The 18391-nt window shown below is 41.9% G+C and overlaps 1 protein-coding gene across 3 annotated transcripts in view; it reads right to left on the bottom strand.

Moving 5' to 3' along the window:
• The window catches only part of CD276 (CD276 molecule), a 122986-nt gene that overhangs the window by 29112 nt on the left and 75483 nt on the right, over positions 1–18391 (bottom strand). For all 3 annotated transcript variants that reach the window (XM_029575161.1, XM_029575162.1, XM_029575159.1), the window contains one exon: positions 6560–6601. In XM_029575161.1, coding sequence (XP_029431021.1) covers positions 6560–6601 — 42 coding nt within the window. The remainder of the gene's footprint in view (positions 1–6559; positions 6602–18391) is intronic.

Raw genomic sequence — 18391 nt, 5'->3', positions numbered from 1 at the left:
TTCAAAAGTGATGGGAGAACTAACAGTCTTGGAAAACAAATCGACTAAGACATGCCAGTAAAGGGATAGATTCAACTTTAGGTTGGGTAGGCAAGATAGGCAGCATCTGTAAGATGGTCAACACCTAGAATAGCATCACTGCTGATCGCTTGAAAGGAGGAAACTTACTTTGAGAGTTGCAGACTACTTTATGAATGTTGGAAAGCAGCAGAAAATAAAACTGAGAATATAATAATGCCTTTGTATAGATCCATGGTGCGACTGCACCTTGAGTATTGTGTGCTGTTCTGGTCACCCCATCTCAAAAAAAAGATATAGCAGACATAGAAAAGGTACAGAGAAGGGCAACAAAAATGATAGGTTGAGCTTGGAAGAGAGATGACAGAGGAGATATGATTGAGATTTACAAAATCATGAGTTGGGTGGAACAGGTGAACAGAGGAATGGTTATTTACCCTTTTAATCAATTCTTGGGGACACTCCATGAAACTAGCAACCAGCACATTTATAACAATTAGTAGGAAGTATTTCTCAGGCACAATCAAGCTATGGAATATATTGCCCGAGGATGAGGTCAAGGCAACTAACATAGTAGGAGACAAAAGAAGATTGGAAAAGCTCCTAGCAGATTTGGGAAAGCCTGTGCTTGTCCCTGAAAGTGTGATACAAGAAATAGATCAACTATTGGGGATCTGACTGGTACTTGTGACCTGGACTGGCCATTGCCAGAGACAGAATGCTGGGCTCAGTGGTCCTAGATCTGACCCAGCATGGCACTTCTTATGTCCAGGGTGATATGATAGTTACTGACATTGTGAAGTCAGTCACAGTAAGAATGTGGTAGTATCATTATTCCTTTAAAGTGCATGATGAGTATTATCCCAATGGTTCTCAGAGGTTAGCAGGACTAAGGACAAATAATGGACTTTTCCTGAAACAAAAACACACTTGTGTTCTGTGTTATTAATCCTTGTCAATTTTCCCTCTCAATGGCCAGCTTGTCACATAACATGCTGTCCGATGCTTAAAAGCAACATTCCCAAAGCTTAAAAATATGCCCTATAGCCCAGTGTGCCATTACAATGAACCAGTCTCTGACCGAAAATGACCCAAGCATCAGTCTAAAGCATGTCAAGTGATTTGATTTCATCCAAAATGATCATATGGGGGAAAAAAGGGATTCATAAAATGGAAGTGACTCCTCATTTTCCTTTAATGGCTCCTGCCTCATGTGCTTTCAGATGCAGGGGAAGAAGAAATATTGCTTTAGACAGAGTCAGGATAACTCACACGAGCCACTCATTCTGATGACTACAGGCAGCATGTTACTCTCTCTCTCTCTAGACCTCATCATTCCAATTGCAACAGAAATTGTGGTAGTTTTTCTCTCTCTGCCCTCGGGAAGCAGTCATGCAAAGGTCACTCAATCAGGTCACCATAGGAATAAAACACTCTGCACACTCTTTCCCACATTAATTCCAGCACTGTATGTTTCTAGGAATATTATCTTTCCCTACACTTTCTATTTTATCATCAGTTTCAGTATATATTGAAATAAGAGTTGGAAAACCAAAACTGGATATAAAATTTTATGAGAACTTGGAGTTAAGTTGCCCATATTGCTTGTCCCATTCATGAAGCAATACACAGATAAAATACATGAAGCTCTCAAAAGCAAAATTCCTGTTAATAGGACATCTTAAAGCCAATTTGCTTGGTTAACAGTCCTCCGTGATAAACTAAACACATCAAAGTGCACACAAATGAGCAACCACATGAAGCAAAGTTACTTACCTGTAATAGAGGTTCTCCTTAGAAAACAGGATAAATCTGCCATACCCAATGGATGATGTCAGCTGGCATCAACTAAGATGAACCAGCTCTCAGAGCTCAGAAATGTTTGAGAATGTGCTGGAGTTCCTACGTGCAGTAGTTGTCTCACGAGCCCATTAGCCTCTTTCAGAACCCAAGCACAGTAGTGGACTCTGTCAGGGAGGTGGGTAATACATATATGGCTGATTTGTCCTGCTGATATGGAGAACCTCCATTATAGATGAGCATCTTTGCTTTCTGCTACAAGATAGGTGGTTTGTATTGATTGCATGTATGTTATACCATGCTTTGGACACAGAATTGGTGAACACTTAGATGGCTATCCTGAACAAGTGTTTGCTTGACTTAATGTTGCTTATAGTAAATCGAGTAAACAAATACACAGAGGAATTAAATACACAAATAGCCCCATTGATTGAATCAGCAAAGAAAATGGCAGATTTTGAAATTAAATTAAATGAACATAAGAATAGCTTGGATCAATTTCGTGCAGCCATTAAAAATACTAAAATTGTTAAATTTAAAAGAGATCAGATGGATTATGCCAATAATAAAATCTATACTTGGATAGGGGAGAAAACTCGATCAAATCAAGATGGCAAAAAAGTAAGATTCAATTTTTCATCGGGGGACAGCTCAAGTGGATCTGATGAAGATCTTAGAGAGGAAGAAAATGTGAACACTCTTGAAAATATGAGCAACATGGGTCTTCAGAAAAGTGCTAACATTTCACAGAAATCTTTTTTAGACAGCGAGAATCTGACCAGAGGACCTTATCGCAAAACAAGGTGGAAAGGCCAACAAGAGTTCCAATCTTCCACAAGCAGAATGACGCGTCAACAGATGCACAGGAACTATCAGCAGTAGTAAATCTATCATCTTTAACACTATGGAGGTAATTTTCAAAGGAGTTATGCATGTAAATGTAACTTAATATTGTAGCAATTTTCAAAAGCCATTTACTCACATAAAGTGCACTTACGCAAGTAAATCCTGTGGACAAGTCAATGGCATAAATTGTAGCAATTTTCTAATGCCCACTTACTCGAGTAAAGTGTATGTGCGTGTGAAAAAACCCAATTTTAAGTGTATAAATGCTTTTTAAAATCAGGCCCTTACACAAGAACAAACAGAAGTGTTAGATAATGGATTATCATTTGTACCAACTACTTTCCACAAACCTTTCAAGACGAGAATATCATACATCGATTCATAAGAAAATTGAATTGTCACTTTTTTTTTTACCAGCAAGAGAGAAGAGACATAGATATGTCAATAGTAAAATTGAAGTCTACATGGTCCCCCCCCAGGTCCCATGGACCCACATGTGCAAACATTCAGGAAATTGGTTTTGCATGATATAGAGGAGATGGAACATAAACAGATACCAAGATACCATAATTTGTCTGGTTAAAGAACAAGTGGTTATCAAGCCTGCGGATAAGAGTGTTGCGATCGTGTATATAAAGAATATGATGGCACATTTACAAGATACTAAATATTATAAGTTTGGTTGAACAAAATCCAAACACGATGTTATTACAACAAATCAAGGAACTTGTAGAAGGAGTGAAGTTCTTAACAGCGAAAGAGAAAAAGTATGTATCAGAAGCCGACGGATCGAAATAATTTATTAAAATATCACAGTCACCATCAGCCTTCTTTTAAAAAAGGTTTACCGGCAAGTCAATTCTTTCGTATAAGACGTATATGTTCGACATTAACAGAATTTGAAATTCAGGCCAGTATTCTGTCAGAACTTTTCAAAGCTCGGGGTTATCCAAAATCAGTAATTAAAAAAGCATATAAAAGAGCAAAATATACTGACAGAAAGCAATTGTTACAATATCGGCAAAGAAGGGAAGAAGACAGATTGGTATGTGTATTGGGACATAGTACATCTAAGGCAATGATAGCAGATTCAATACGACGCCATTGGCATGTATTGGCATTTACATGAGGTATTTAAGGATATGCCTTTAATAGCAACATCTCGTGGGGTGAACATTAGAGATCAAGTAGTACATACCCATATAGACAAACGAAATATAACATCTAAGGGTATACATGAAAAATGCCAAGCATGTGATTTTTGCGAGCAGACAATAGGAGAGATATGGCAGGATCCAGTGTCCAGAGTAAATGTTAGAAGATACAAAACAAATTGCAGATCAATAAATGTGGTTTATGCTTTAATATGTCCGTGCCCACAGGTGTACGTTGGCAGGAATAGCAGGCAGATAAGAACGAGATTGGTGGAACATCGCTCACGATTGAACACGGGAACTGTATTGGCACCTATAGTCCAGCATTGTATAGACTCACAGCACAAGTTTGAGGAACTCCGATGGACTGTCATTCAGCAAGTGATGCAATCAATAAGGGGAGGAGACTACGTGGCAAAATTAAATTACCAAGAACAAAGATGGATTTTCAAATTGAATTCAGTAATTCCTAATGGACTTAATGAAGAGCTTGATTGGCTATTGTTGTGCAGTGGTTGAGAAGGAGAGCCTGATTGGTTGTTTCTGGAGCAGGAGGAGGAGTATAAAAGAGGTAGGGATATGAACAAGAGGAAATTCAGTCGCAGTGCAAAAGAACGTTTGAAGAAAGAAGAACGTATCATCATTTCCCTTGAAGAAGAAATTTGGACATTTCGAAACAAGGCCTTGTTGGGAGGACATTTAACAGAGAAATATGATACAACACTAAGCTAAATAAATGACGGGACAATATATTTAAAAATTTAAGGAAGCACTTTGCTACACTGAAATAAATTCAAAAGAAATAAATGGGATTTTTTAGATTTTGAATAAAAAAAAGAGAGGATGGTAGGGTGGAATGTCGATTAAATACATGAACTAGACCGACATTAACTCAATGGATTTGAAGTTAATTGAGAGGGTCATTGAATGAGACATCCACCTCCATCTTTAAAAATTTTTTTGCAATAAAAATATATATTGGTGAGGTAAATAGAAAAAGAAAAAAGAAAAGAAAAAAATCGGGATCCCATAGAAATAGCTTTATGGATAATTTTATGGATAATTTTATGGATAATTTTATGGATAATCATTATGGATAATCATTTTGACTCCCACAAGCATGCAGATGCTTCCAAACCTGACAATAAAGAATAATGTGCTGTTGAATAAAATGGACATGCCACAGAATTTCCTGACTATAAGAAGTTAAACACAGCCACCAATCGGGAAGAAGCATTCTCATACGTTGGATGATTTGGGTCATTGTAAATCCAAGGAAATGTTTCATCATGTGCATTGATATGCCATAAGTGAGTGGGGTGCATGAGAAGCAAGACGGCCAAGAGGCAACCATGTACCCACATATTCATGGCATAGCACTGACCCGGAGCGCTTTATTCCTTTTATCAAAAGAATTTGCAAGCCACTGTGAAAGAGAAAAATATTTTCATAATAAAACTAACAGCTTTAAGATCAGTAGGGGAACAGAATGATTGCTTAAACGTTTGCTGCTAAGCGGTTATTTTTGTGGTCAATATTGGAACAACTTGGAACTCTTACAAATCAGATTAGGCAATTTTCCAATATTGACTTCATAATTAAGCATTAAAGCCGAGTTCTCATGCTATTCTAATGGAACAAGCTGTCACACGCCTCGTGTCCCTTTGTTTTTTCTGCATTGCTTGTCCTCAGACAAACACTGATGCCATTCATATACAATCACTTGATCTCACAGTGGACATGTTTCTCCAAGTAAAGTACAACTTTGAACGTTTTAAGTTACTTACTGGAATGCTTTGCATTGCTTTTCTGGATTTAACATTTGCAATTTTAAATTTATGACATCATACAACTGCTTGTATTGTCAGACAGAATGAGCAGTATTTCAAAAGTAGCAACTTCAACAACCAATTATCAACATTCACAGCCATGTTATAATAGTTAGAAAAAAACAGTAGAAATCTGTATTTTGGCTGTTTTCCTCTATCAAAAATATATATGGGGCAATTTTCTGCATCGCTCACATAACTACACACAATTCTCAAAAGGAAAGTACAAGCATACTTTCCCTTTGAAAGCTGCCTAGAGAAAGTACTCACAGATTTTAACCTGCTTTTTGTGTGGAAAAAAGCATGCAGGTTTGGAAAAGCAAGAGCTGCATGCAATGTTTACTCCCCAGCCTAACCCTGTTCCCAAGCCCAGTAAAAGCATGCACGTGGTTGATTCCTGCACGTACTGCTATCTAAGTAAATGGCTTCTGAAAACTGTCCCGATAGCATGCGTCTTATGGAACCTACCACTTTGCTGAAGGCGTTCATTAAGACGTTCTTGGCAGTAGTGATCCCTGGCCACTCATCAGCACTGGGGATTAAGGAATAAGCTGAGCCCTGGTGCAAAGTTAACAAATTGTCCGGCACCAGGCAGAGAGCAGGTAATTGCTATGCAAGCTTGCTCGCGTAGCATGGCCAATATTCCTCAATCCTTTTACCTACTCTCCAGTGCTGAGTCCCAGCAGAGGTCTATTAATGCACCTAAAATCTGGACCTGCAGCAACCCTGGCTGTTCTAGGGATGGGATATTCATGTGCCACTTTGACAAAGTACCATAATCCTATTTTATGGCATTCCCTGCTGCCCATTTGTTTCTTTTTTGCCCCGAGTCCCATTCGTTTCCCTGCAGTGTCATTATCTGGCATGTTAGACTGGGCCTCTATTAACCTAGTGAAGAATGACAAAACATACCTGTTTTTAGCTCTTCTCCTTCGTCGCCCTGCTCTTCTATCCCTGGAAGAAATTAAGTATTACATCTATTAAGATACTTCGTTTCACAGCCAGGACAAGACCCTATTTAATCAATGCTGCCAAGTCACTCGTGTGCAGTTATTAGATGGTCATGTGACCTGCACTCACAGCTATGGGTAGGGATGCCAGAACCCTTGATCCCACATACGAGTACAGACTATGTATCGGGGCCCCATGAAATCAGAGATGTCTGAAGTTGTGCCCCCCTCCACCCATACTGAATAGAACACCGCAGTCTCGGCAATGCTGCATAATGCCAGGCTTTTGTTTTAGTGTTTCAAGGACATGAACATTTCTCTTTAATATGTAACACTGGAAGATATGAATTGTCACAATTCAGGAATGAATTCAATGGTTTAGTAACAGCTAATAATATAAAATTTACAGTAAGACAATGTTTAACCAAAGATTTCAGTTGCATTGTTTGATTGCAGTTTTATCTTCTCACGCACTATGCTACAAAAAATGAAACCAACTCATTTTTCTTTTGTATTCTTGCATTACCTTTTTATTTTTGCAAGTATTAAATTTAAAAAAAGAGAATTTAAAGGGGGGGAAAAAAAGGGATTACAGGCCTCCACATGTGGATGCAGGCAGCATCTGTTTTTGGTCATGATGTGAAATGCCACACTGCTTTCTGGATTCTGTACAGATTCTGATCCTTTTTATTAAACCAACATAAAAAATTATCCAAAGGCCATCTACAGTCGTCCTTAAGATTGATCTTTACGGAGAGAGTGCAGGGAAGGAGATTACTATGGCCACTGCAACATCCACAATATAAGATCCTCAGCAACCACAAACAAAGCTCGTTTTATTAGCACAAGTTCAACAGAATCCAAATGCACAATTCTTCAGCTCTGTTAGCTGGGATTCCTAGAATTTCTCATCAAATGTTGCTTGTATTTTGGGAAATGAGTTAAGAGGCACTGAGATTTGGACAAAAAAAAAAAGGAAAAGCGCTCATTGAAATTGATAATATACAAGATAGGAATTCATTCTAAAGGGTAAAGACATTGGTGATTTTTTTTCCTAAACCATATCTCTACATGTGCCAGCTGCTGCAGAGCAAATCTCCAGAAGAGGTGCTCTCTTGACCAGGCTCAGAACACAAACGATAGTGTGTTCTAGTGTTGTCTGTTAGGGGAACTGCACATAATCGATTATTTAAGCCCCATTAACCATGCAAGGGTTTCTGACCAACAAATTGTCATCAGTCATCTAAGTCAATATGATGGACACAAAATGATGGCGGCCCAAGATGATGTGTCCATATGTTTAGTGTAATTTATGGAAGAGAGACGAGTCTCAGAAATCTCGGTGGCTCCCTCCTACAAGAAACAGAACCATTTTTGTTCTCTTAGTTTCTCAAGTATGGCATGGGTAACCAGTCCCAGGAAGGCAGAAAAGCAGCACGGTGAAGGTCCTATGAGGACAGCTAGCACTGAAGTGAGAGTGAAAGGAGACCTAATGTGCAATTACACCACAATCTGTCTCCATCACTTGCCTAATTTAATTGCTAATATAGGGGAAACAGCGACATTTAAGCGATTGATATGAGCGATAGATCTACTCTTTGGGATTTGCTGGGTAGTTCCTACTGATGCTGGGCTCGATGAACTTTGGTCTGACCCAACATGGCACATCTTATGTTCTTACGTGGGCCTACCGTGGCCATAAGCATTGAGTCAGGGATAGAACAACAGGGGTAACTGAGGCAGAGAAGGCAGCATCAAGCTTGAAACTAGCACTGAGGCAAGGGGCACTGGCCTGAAGTCAATCCATGGCTGGGGTATCTAATGTGCGATTATACCACAATCCACGCCCTGTTGTGTCCATTATTTGCCTAATTAACTGCTATTTTAGAAAAAAACAGCCATTAGAACCTTGCAACAATCACTTGCTTAATTAGAATTGTAAATGGTGGGGGGGGGGGGGATCAAGGCTTTTTAACTTTTCTAGAACTGGGTCTGATCTCAATAGCAATTTCCTGTCCTCCCAACTCTTACCACTTTACACACTGAAAGCATCCATTTTTCTTCTCCTGTCTTAAGTCTAATAAAGCCACATTCCCACATTCTGTAAGTAGGCTGAAAACCAAGATAACCAGGGTTCAAAATCCCATTGCTGCTCCTTGTGACCTGGGGCAAGTCACTTCACTCTCCACTGTCTCAGGTACAGACTTAGGGCCTGATTTACTAAGCTTTTCTCCCCATAGACAAAGAATGGGACAAAAGCCTTAGTAAATTACACCCTTAGATTGTAAGTCCTCTAGGGGTGTGCATTCGTTCCAGGAGCGATCTCCTGCACTCGGGCCATCGGCTGCCAGTAATCAAAATTGCACAGATAGCCTTTGCCCTCACTATGTCACAGGGGCTACCAGTGCCATTGGTCATCCCCTGTCACATGGTAGGAGCACAAGATGGCGCCAAAGGCCATGTGACAGGGGCTGACCAATGGCACCAGTAGCCCCTTTGACATAGTATGTCAAAGGCTAACGACGCCATTTTGAAACCGGCAGCAGAGGGTGTGAGTGCAGGGGATGGCTCCCGGACCCCCCTCTGGACCACCAGGGAGTTTTGGTAAATCTTGGGGGGGGGTCAGGAGGGTGGGGGGTTGTTTAAATTGGCTCCTAGGCGGCCGAATAATTTGGCAAAGATTTGTTGTATTCATGGGGAATTGCGATACGTTTCGATTCCCCACGAATACAATGAATAAGGCAACGTATCTGCCCCCCGACGAATACGAATCCCGAATGCAACATATGGCATCCCTCTGCACATCCCTAAAGTCCTCTGGGGACAAGGAAATACCTACATAAGAACATAAGATATGCCATACAGGGTCAGACCAATGGTCCTTCAAGCCCAGTATTCTATTTCCAAAATGGCCAATCCAAGTCACAAGTACCTGGCAAGTACCCAAACATTAAATAAATTTCAAACTACTATTGCTTATTAATTAATAGCAGTTTATGGATTTTTCCTCTAGAAACTTATTCAAACCTTTTTTTAAACCCAGTTACACTAACTGCTGTAACCACATCCTCTGGCAATGAACTCCAGAGCATAACTATGCGCTGAGTGAAAAAGGGGGCCCCTTAGAGACCAATTTTGAAACCCCGCAGGCATCTGCAAACAACTTTTCAAAGGGAAACTCCTCATGGAGATTACTTTTCAAAATGTGTGTGGCACACACAATGCACATACTTTTGTCCCACATATTTTGTGCCTGCATGGGAGAGGATGCAAACTGCATGCCGGAAATTACATGCAACAATTTGCAAATGAGATCTTTCCATGAACTCTTAGTCCCTACCAAACCCCAAACCTAACTCTGCCCTCTCTGGGCAGACTAGATAGGCTGTAAGGTCTTTTTCTGCCATGATGTTTCTATGTCCCTTTTTTCACAATGTACCTTAATCCTGTTATGCAATCATTCTGAAGATGAAGTCTCTGACATTAAAAGCTCACATATTCCATAATATTTGAATTATTCTTAACTAATCCAATAAAAAGGTATCACAATTGTTTAAGGTTTTATGTGTATGTTAGAAATTAGTTTCATGTTATTGTGCTGGACTGTATTGAGATGGCTTGTACTGAACTGTTTTCAGTGACTAGGGATTCTGTAGTGTTTTGTATATGTACTTACTTGCTTTCTGATTGTGGGAATTAAACTGCTGTTTACTTACAGCTCCTTTTTACCTTCTTAATAAAAGCAGTGCTGTTTTACTGCTCTTGCAAAGGAAAACACCTCACTAACTTGTTTGTTTCTCTTTCTAAGGCAGTTTCTTATTTAAACTAACTCTGTGTGCCACAAATCTCTAACAATGTAACTACCCACTCCCCCACCTCATTTCTGATTACAGAGGAAGTGAGTCCAATTACTAGGATCTTGGAGGTGTTAAACTGAACCCTTGATGACAAGGAAACCAAAATAACCGCGATGGGTCATGTCTGATAGCAAGCCGGTGTTCCCAATATCTTGCTTTTATTTGAGATATAAGTTGTAAATCCAAGAGTAAGGTAACATATGTACTGTAGAAACAAATTATTTGCCGTGTTATTTCTCAAATTTAGATGAATAGGTAGACACACAAGGGCCACGCCTTCTTTCCAATCCAAGCAAGATGCTGCTTAAACAGACACCTTCAGCAACCAGGACAATCCCTGATCCTTAAATACAAAAGGAGAAGCTCCTCTGATATTTGTTGAAAGTAGTGAGGTTAGTCTCCTAGTTGTACAGTGCAGTCATTTGAGGGTAACACAAGAGAAGCCATCTATGTATCTGTAGACCACCATGCCAATACACCAGCACTAACTCTCTTTTACCATCAGATCACAATCAGAAGCAATTCAGGGATACCAGTGCTCAGGTGGCTTCTGTTCACTGTTCCCATGCAATCAGGTAAAACAGTTGTTAAACGATATTTCAGATTGCTTCTAGGAAACTTCTCCCTTTGCCGACTCTGTTGCTTATTGCAGCTTCCAGACAGAAGGTCCTTTACAGAGAATTGGATCATAAGTTCAAGATTTTCCATATTGTGTCATGCCAAAAGGTCCATCAAGCCCAGTATCCTGTTTCCAACAATGGCCAATCCAGGTAACAAGTACCTGCAGGATCCCAAGGGCTAGATACATTTCATGCTGCTCATCCCAAGGATAAGCAGTGGATTTTCCCAAGTTCACTCTAAAAATGGTTTATGGACCTTTCTTCTAGGAACCTGTCCAAACCATTGTTAAATCCAGCTACACTAAGCTTTTAGCACAATAAATTCCAGACTTTAATTATGCATGGAGTTAAAAAAAACAAACCCCAACAACAAAACAAAAACAAAACCAAACCAAGGAGTCCTTCTTGGATCCTAAAATATCCTTCAGGACCTTCTGGCATCTTTTCAACTCAAAGAAAAGGGAAAAACTAATGAAGCTTACTTCTCCTACATAAGGAATAAAAAGTCCTTCCTAGTGCAAGCATCCCGTCCCGTCTCCTGCCCACCTCCTTTTCATGGTTGCTGCATCAAACTCAAACTCTTCATTCTGTCTTGAACTTTAGAACTCTCTCCAGGACGCCCTAGAATTTTCCCAGAGATTCCATCACCCCCCCCCCCCCCCCCGATGACCTGAAACACTCCTAGTCAACATGACAGCTCATTCCCTGTGCTTTATCTGATTTTAGATAAAAAGGACCTTACATTTAACACTTTAGTATACAATCCAGCTAACAAATCAAGAGCCATTTTGTTTTCAGATATCAAAGACACACAGTGCAGCCCTCATTAAAAATGGGCTTTTCCGCATTCTCTGCAATTGAAAAACTCTTTATTGCATAAAGTCCATCTCTCATTTCTGTTTAAGCCCATTGCCAATACAAATAAAAGCAGCAGCTTTTTTTTTTTTTTTTTTAAACAACTCCAGCTGGAAGTTTCCCATTTAGCTGCTATTTAATATGATACCTAGGTTCAGTTTCTTACTTTTGGCTTCTAGAGACAAGAATGGACAAACCTCTACATCTTCCTAGCTTGTGCCCTCTCCCGCCTTTTGATGCCACTGCTGAGCCCTCACTTGCATCTTCGCCTTCTGCAGTTTCATTACCGAGCCCCCACCTACAGTTCTGCTAATGCACCTCAGTCCATGGCCTGCATGGTCTGCACTAAGACACTGACCCCCTCCCTTCCAAAACTGCTCTGACAATTCAACTGCCTTGCAGCACCCTTCTGCCCCTCCCCACGCAAACCCTCCACCAGTTTTACCAGTACAGCTTACTATTATCCTACAGCCCCATCTTAGTTTCATAGGGCTACAGTGCTGTAGCTGCATCTGAAAGACGGACACGGCAGTCCATGATGATCGATGGCCACCAGCCTTCCCCTGCAGAAGGGTCATTCACTTCCCTGTATTAAAAAGTGTTCCCAATGTATTCTGTGAAAAGCAAGCTAATTAATGCCTCTGATTTGCTTTGGGAATCTTGCGTTATTTAAATTTGTTAAGCCATTCTTGTGCAGATCCCTCAGGCAATCTGGAAGGCTTAAATACTTCCTGTGCAGAGGGAGCCCGTACAATTTTCTTTCAGAAGCGGGATTTAAAGTTTCCGTGCCAATAATGCTCTGTTCGTTCAGTGTCTTGCCAGCGCCTATCCCGGGATCCTGCAGTTACTCACAATGGGAAGGCAGTCAGCATAAAAGAGTCACGGCGTTGACATCGTACAATGCAGGAAATATGACAAGGGATGGAGCACTGATGGAAAAAAGGCCAGAAAACTAAAGAGAAGACTAAACCTACAGACACAAGATACACACACCACGGGAGAACAAAGTGACGAGCCTGTGGGGGAACATTTCTCAAGGCCAGATCAGTTCATCAATGGCCTTCTGATGAGGATTCTAGGAGCTTCAAGCCTACCCAGGAACATAAAGTATCTGAATTTAAAATGATCAGACTCTCAGGAAGGAACACAAAGGAACTCCATAGGAACCCACGGATTTCCTCATTCATATTCAAACCATCCTTCTGCTGTTGGTTTGTCTCCCCCGCCCTCTGTTTAACTTCACCCCGTAAATCCTTCGCAGATGAGGCAATGTTTTTTTTATAAAGTTAAAAAATTACATTATTTAAATTGCACATATATGCACAGTTATGCAAAAGTGGCACATAACTGAAAAATCTTGAAAAATCTGCTTTTCAGGGAGGGCAGGGAAAGCAGAAAAAGAGAGAGTAGAGAACTATGTAAAAAAACCCCCAAAAAACCACACAGAAAAGCAGCTGAAATGCAGAAGATACGAGGCATATGGATTACCTTAGACAGGAGAAATTGCACGCCTGTCTACATGGATGCAGCCTACAGACCAACACAGGCAGATCAAAGCAGAGACTTTGTCAAGATCCCATAACATAGGAAGCAGAGGGGATGTGTCACTGGTGGGAGAATTTTTTATCTGTTAAATACTGAATGCAGAAACACAGAAACAGGAGCAGGGAGATTGTAAGATCTGTGGACCCTTGCTGCTGTGATGAGATTGGCTCAGCCTACGGGGTAGGCCCTCACCAACGGCTGGCGGAGCGACGTAGGAGAGAGACTGACCAGGAGCTTCACCTTTACCAGCCCCTTTGCCCTTGGGTTGAGCCCTTGGATACCGGGGGCCGGCAGGACCTAGGTGAGCATCTCTGTGGCAGTGGCATAGGTGGCGATCCAGGGCTGGGCTAAGGTCAGAGGCAGGCAGCAAACAAGAAGGGTCAGTGTCCAGGCAAGGGTCAGATCCAGAAGTCAGGCCAAGGGGAGTCAAGGAAACGAAGCAAGCGGAGCTGAAGAGATGAGGCAAGGCTGGGCTGGAGAGAGGAGGCAAAGACCAGAAAGACAGAAACCACAGAACGAAGCAGCAGCAACACACAGTACACAGGCTGTGAAGAAGACCTGTTGATGAGGCAAAGTAGAAGCGTCAGAAAAGCCATTATAAAGGGCTTGAGATAGTGAGGTCATCAGAGGGTGCTGTGGCCTATTCCCACTGTGGGTCCTTTAAACCTGCCAATGTCAGGCACGCACGCGTCTAAGAGTGAGCGCTGGAGGAGGTGGCTGTGGGAGATCGACAGCACTCGCTGCAGGAGAGGGGCCCATATGGCCAACAGTGTCGAGGTAGTGCAATGGCTTGTGAGGGCGTCCCACCAGCCACAAAACATAACCGTGATCCTGAACCCTCTGCAGTGGGTGCTGATTAGGCAAACAGCATGAGAACCCACATAGGAGGATGCAATACTGGCCCTGGTACTTACAAACAGGGAGGGGCCGATGGACTAAACTAGGCACTGAAATTCACTCCACGTTCCAGTGCATGCAAAAACGGATGTGGAAGCGAAAACTACTTTTGTGGACATAAATCATACTTCCTGTACTCGGGATTCATGAGCAGAAAATATGAGCTATGCACATAACTTATGTTTTCCATGCTCAGAGCCCAATTTTCAACAGCCCACGTAAGTCAGCATCTACGTACATCGGCGCAGGCCAAGTTACAGCAGGATTTTATAAAATGCATGCCAGGGCTGCACAGTTTATAAAATAGCGCTTATCTCTGCCCCAAAAGTGCACTCGCAAGTCTGTAATGCGGGGAAAAGAATATTTTCCCTATCTATTTCATAAAAGCACGCAAGCCTTTTTTACGCACACAGCCCACAGTCGCTCGCAGAAGCAGGCCTTTCAGAAAGCATCCGCATGCTCTACTTAGGAATCTACTCGCACACAAACGCATACCGGGCATCCCCATCTCGTCGATACCTTCACCTATTCACTTAAGGCCATTCAGCTCTTCCCTCTCCCATCCAAAAACTACAGGCAAAAAGGTATTGGATTCCAACTGCATGAGTCGATTCTCAGGCGTAAAAGTGTACGCACAAGTTTGGTAATGCGCGCACACACACAGGTATGGCTCTTACATAATAGCAACTTGTGCATGAACTTCTGAATCTGCCCCACAACAACCCTAACCTGCCCCACTGTTTTTTTTCCATTTAACATTTACCTGCGATGCATGCGCATACCTCAAGCTTTTGTAAAATACTGCTATACATGTACATGCTACTTACACATGTACCTTCCAATTTTACACATGTAAACCCTTTGAAAATTCACCCCACACGTCATATTTTGTGTGTGTAAATCCTGGGTACAGGACTCCCGCACCATGAACTCCATGTTCAGCCCCATAGACTAACATTGGCCCCAGGAACTTTACTCTACCTCAGCCCAAGAGTTAAATTTTGAGCATTAGGAAACATGGGTTAATCCAATGTACCTCTCTGCATTGGAGAGTAACAGTGAATGCCTTCATTAGTACTGGATTTACATGTGAAGGTGGTAACCAATATGCACATCTGTTTTTAAAACTTTTTGCTGCATCGAGAGTAAAGTTTACACACACAAAATGTGCACATAACTGCAGGTAAAACTGTGTGTTCTCCCCAGCACAACTTACTAACTGGGCCCAGGAGCACTGTTTTATTTCATCTTTTTTCACCAGGCAATTTCCTCTGCCTTTTTGTCAGCCTCCAGTTCAAAAGGAACCAGGGCTGGGATCCTGGCACCATAAGCCCTCATTCTTCGCTACCCAGGAATTTTTCCCCTAATTTTATAAATCTCTCTTTTTTCCAACCTATTCCAGTCATCATTGCTACAATGGTCCATGGTTGGGGGCAGGGGTGTTGCTAGATATACAGGGCTTTTGCTCACCTTTTCCTCTCTTAAAAAGTAGAAGATGATAAAAAAAAATCTCTAAACTTTCCAGCTAGCAATTTCAACTGTCAGAAACATTGTTAAGAAATGGAAGTGATCCAGACAGAATAAGGCAGTAGGCTATTTTATATCTTCTTCCCAAGTTATTTAGCCCAGCGACAGTCCTCAGCAGGGGGCCACAAACCAAGGCTCCTTCTGAAACCCTGCAATCCTAAATCTGCTATACAATAGCTTAGACTTTTCCCCCCTCCTTCCACACCACTACCCTTGTAGTCTGTGATTGCAGGATTCCCAGCCAGCCTGGTGTACAGAACAGCCACATTTTTGAGCAACCACGCCAACCTGCAAAATGTGTTTTTTAAAAAGCTGATATCATCAAAGCACAGTATGGCAGAAACATCATCGCCTACCTTAGAGATTTCCAATCCAGCCCTTGAAGGCAGACATAGATTTAGTGTTCATTGGTACTGAAACATGCAAATTATCCAGACTTTTAGATGGAAACGTATGTAAATATTGTATATCCAATGAAAAGTCTGTGTGGATATCTTCGAAGCCAAAAACTAGTAGGCCCTTGGTGTACATCAGGGTTTTCTAATTCATTTACGAATCAGGAATCCAACATATTTCAACCTTGCCACATTGCGCCTTTTCAGCACTTCAAGCAGGAGGCTCGGAGAAAGGCATTCTCTGACTGCCAATGCTGCTGTTTTCCATTTTTATCCCGGCTGTGCATTAAGGGAGAGCAGAAATGCTTGGGCCAGCCTCGAGAGCAGGCTGAGGGAGAGGTGCGGCACTGCGACTGTGTTTCACCTGGTCCGTAGGCTGCCTTCTGCCACATTTGGCCTGGGGGGTGAAAATGCGTGGATGTGCCGTGTTCTTTTTAGTAGAACAATTCAGTTCCAGGACTTTTCTGCTGCAGCAAGAGGTCATCCTAAGGAGAGATTTCCTTTACATTCTGTGCCTTTGCACATTTGTTACTCAGCCCTGCTTCGCAGGTTCTGGCCTTCCTGCTGACGATTTGTCAGAAAGCTCTTTTAGGTCAGAAACTTGCCAAAGTCACAGCAGCTGCAGCTCCTAACTTCGTCTGTCTGGCTGTACATTTTCATGCTTTGCGCTACTTGTATTTTTTTCACGTTTAACTCTACTTTTGGCTTTTCCAGGCTTCCTTGGTTGTTCTGCTCAAGCACAGCCCTGCTTAAGTAACTTTCATATTTTTTTCTATGTCTGATAAATCAACTTTCTTTTTTCACAGATGAATGACGGAAAGCAGCAGCCCGCTGAAAAAGACTGCGGTGTAGCAGATCCCCAGACTAAACTCTCCTCCTGCCCCAGATTCCTTCTCATCTCCCTCCTTGATCTGAAGACTTCACAGAGGCAACCTGGAGGAGCTCCTGCTGTTCCTGCATTAAAGTCTCTTCTAAGGTTGCTGGCAATGAGCGTGCCCTTTCCTGTTTCACCCCTGGGCTATTTCAGTACCAAAGCATCAAACAGGCCCCTGAACAGCAACTACCTCTGCTCTGTTCCTATTAAATCCTCACAATCAGCACCACGGCCAAGATCCCCAAGCAGCTCCCACCATTCAGGAACAGTATCTCCATCAGCTATTCCATTTCGGTACTGGAACGCCACACAAGTCTCTGACATTTCAGATGTTTGTGACTTTTCTTTACATTAAACTGTGTCCCACAACACCCATATCATCATGGTTTTATGCTGTAGATGTCAAGTTTACAAAACTGATCACACTTTACTCAAAGACCAGTATTATTATAATCTATTCTGATCATCTCTCATGACGCACCACCCCTGACCACAAAGCAGATACAGCAATGGAAGCCCCCCTGGAACTCTCCTGAAATCCAGCTCCATGCACTAACCACAAGACCTCCTCCTCCCATTTAATCTTTATTGCCCAGTTACAGCTGGGTAAATTGATCCTGAATAAATTAATAAAATAACTCACCAATTTCCCATACCTTTATGTATTGCACAGAAACCTAAAACAGGATGGCAGATGAAGACAGTATGGTCCATCTCGCCTGCCTTCCTGCTGCAATACCAGACTTCCACTTGATCTCCAGCTTTACTTTTATTTTTCTCTCAACCAAGGATCCTCCCTGCTTTTCCCAAGCTTCTTGAAATCAGTTATTACTTTTGTCTCTACCATCTCCCCTGGAAGGCTGTTCCATGAATAAATCTCGCCAGAGGCAATGAAACAGCTCTGCCTTAACAATGAAACCCTAATACATCAGTATGTACGTTACACTGCACTAATACTCCAGCAACTATGCATGCACCCTCCGATAACTGGAGTGCTAGAAGTGCATCACTGCGCCAACAGAGGCATTGCAAAGGGAGGCAACTTGCACAGGCTGCCACAGAATCAGATGCAGAGCCAGAAATAGAACTGTAGACAATACTCTACGCTTCCTTCTCCTCCATTCAGCCATGTCTCCTCCGGAACAGGGACGGGCAAGTGAATTGTGATTTCAAGCCCCTCCTAACACAGGACTCTATTGTAATCCAATGATTTCATCAGTTTGT

Source organism: Rhinatrema bivittatum, chromosome 13 (genome assembly GCF_901001135.1).
Source record: "Rhinatrema bivittatum chromosome 13, aRhiBiv1.1, whole genome shotgun sequence".
Lineage (NCBI taxonomy): Eukaryota > Metazoa > Chordata > Amphibia > Gymnophiona > Rhinatrematidae > Rhinatrema > Rhinatrema bivittatum.
This window is presented reverse-complemented; position numbering and strand designations above follow the sequence as displayed.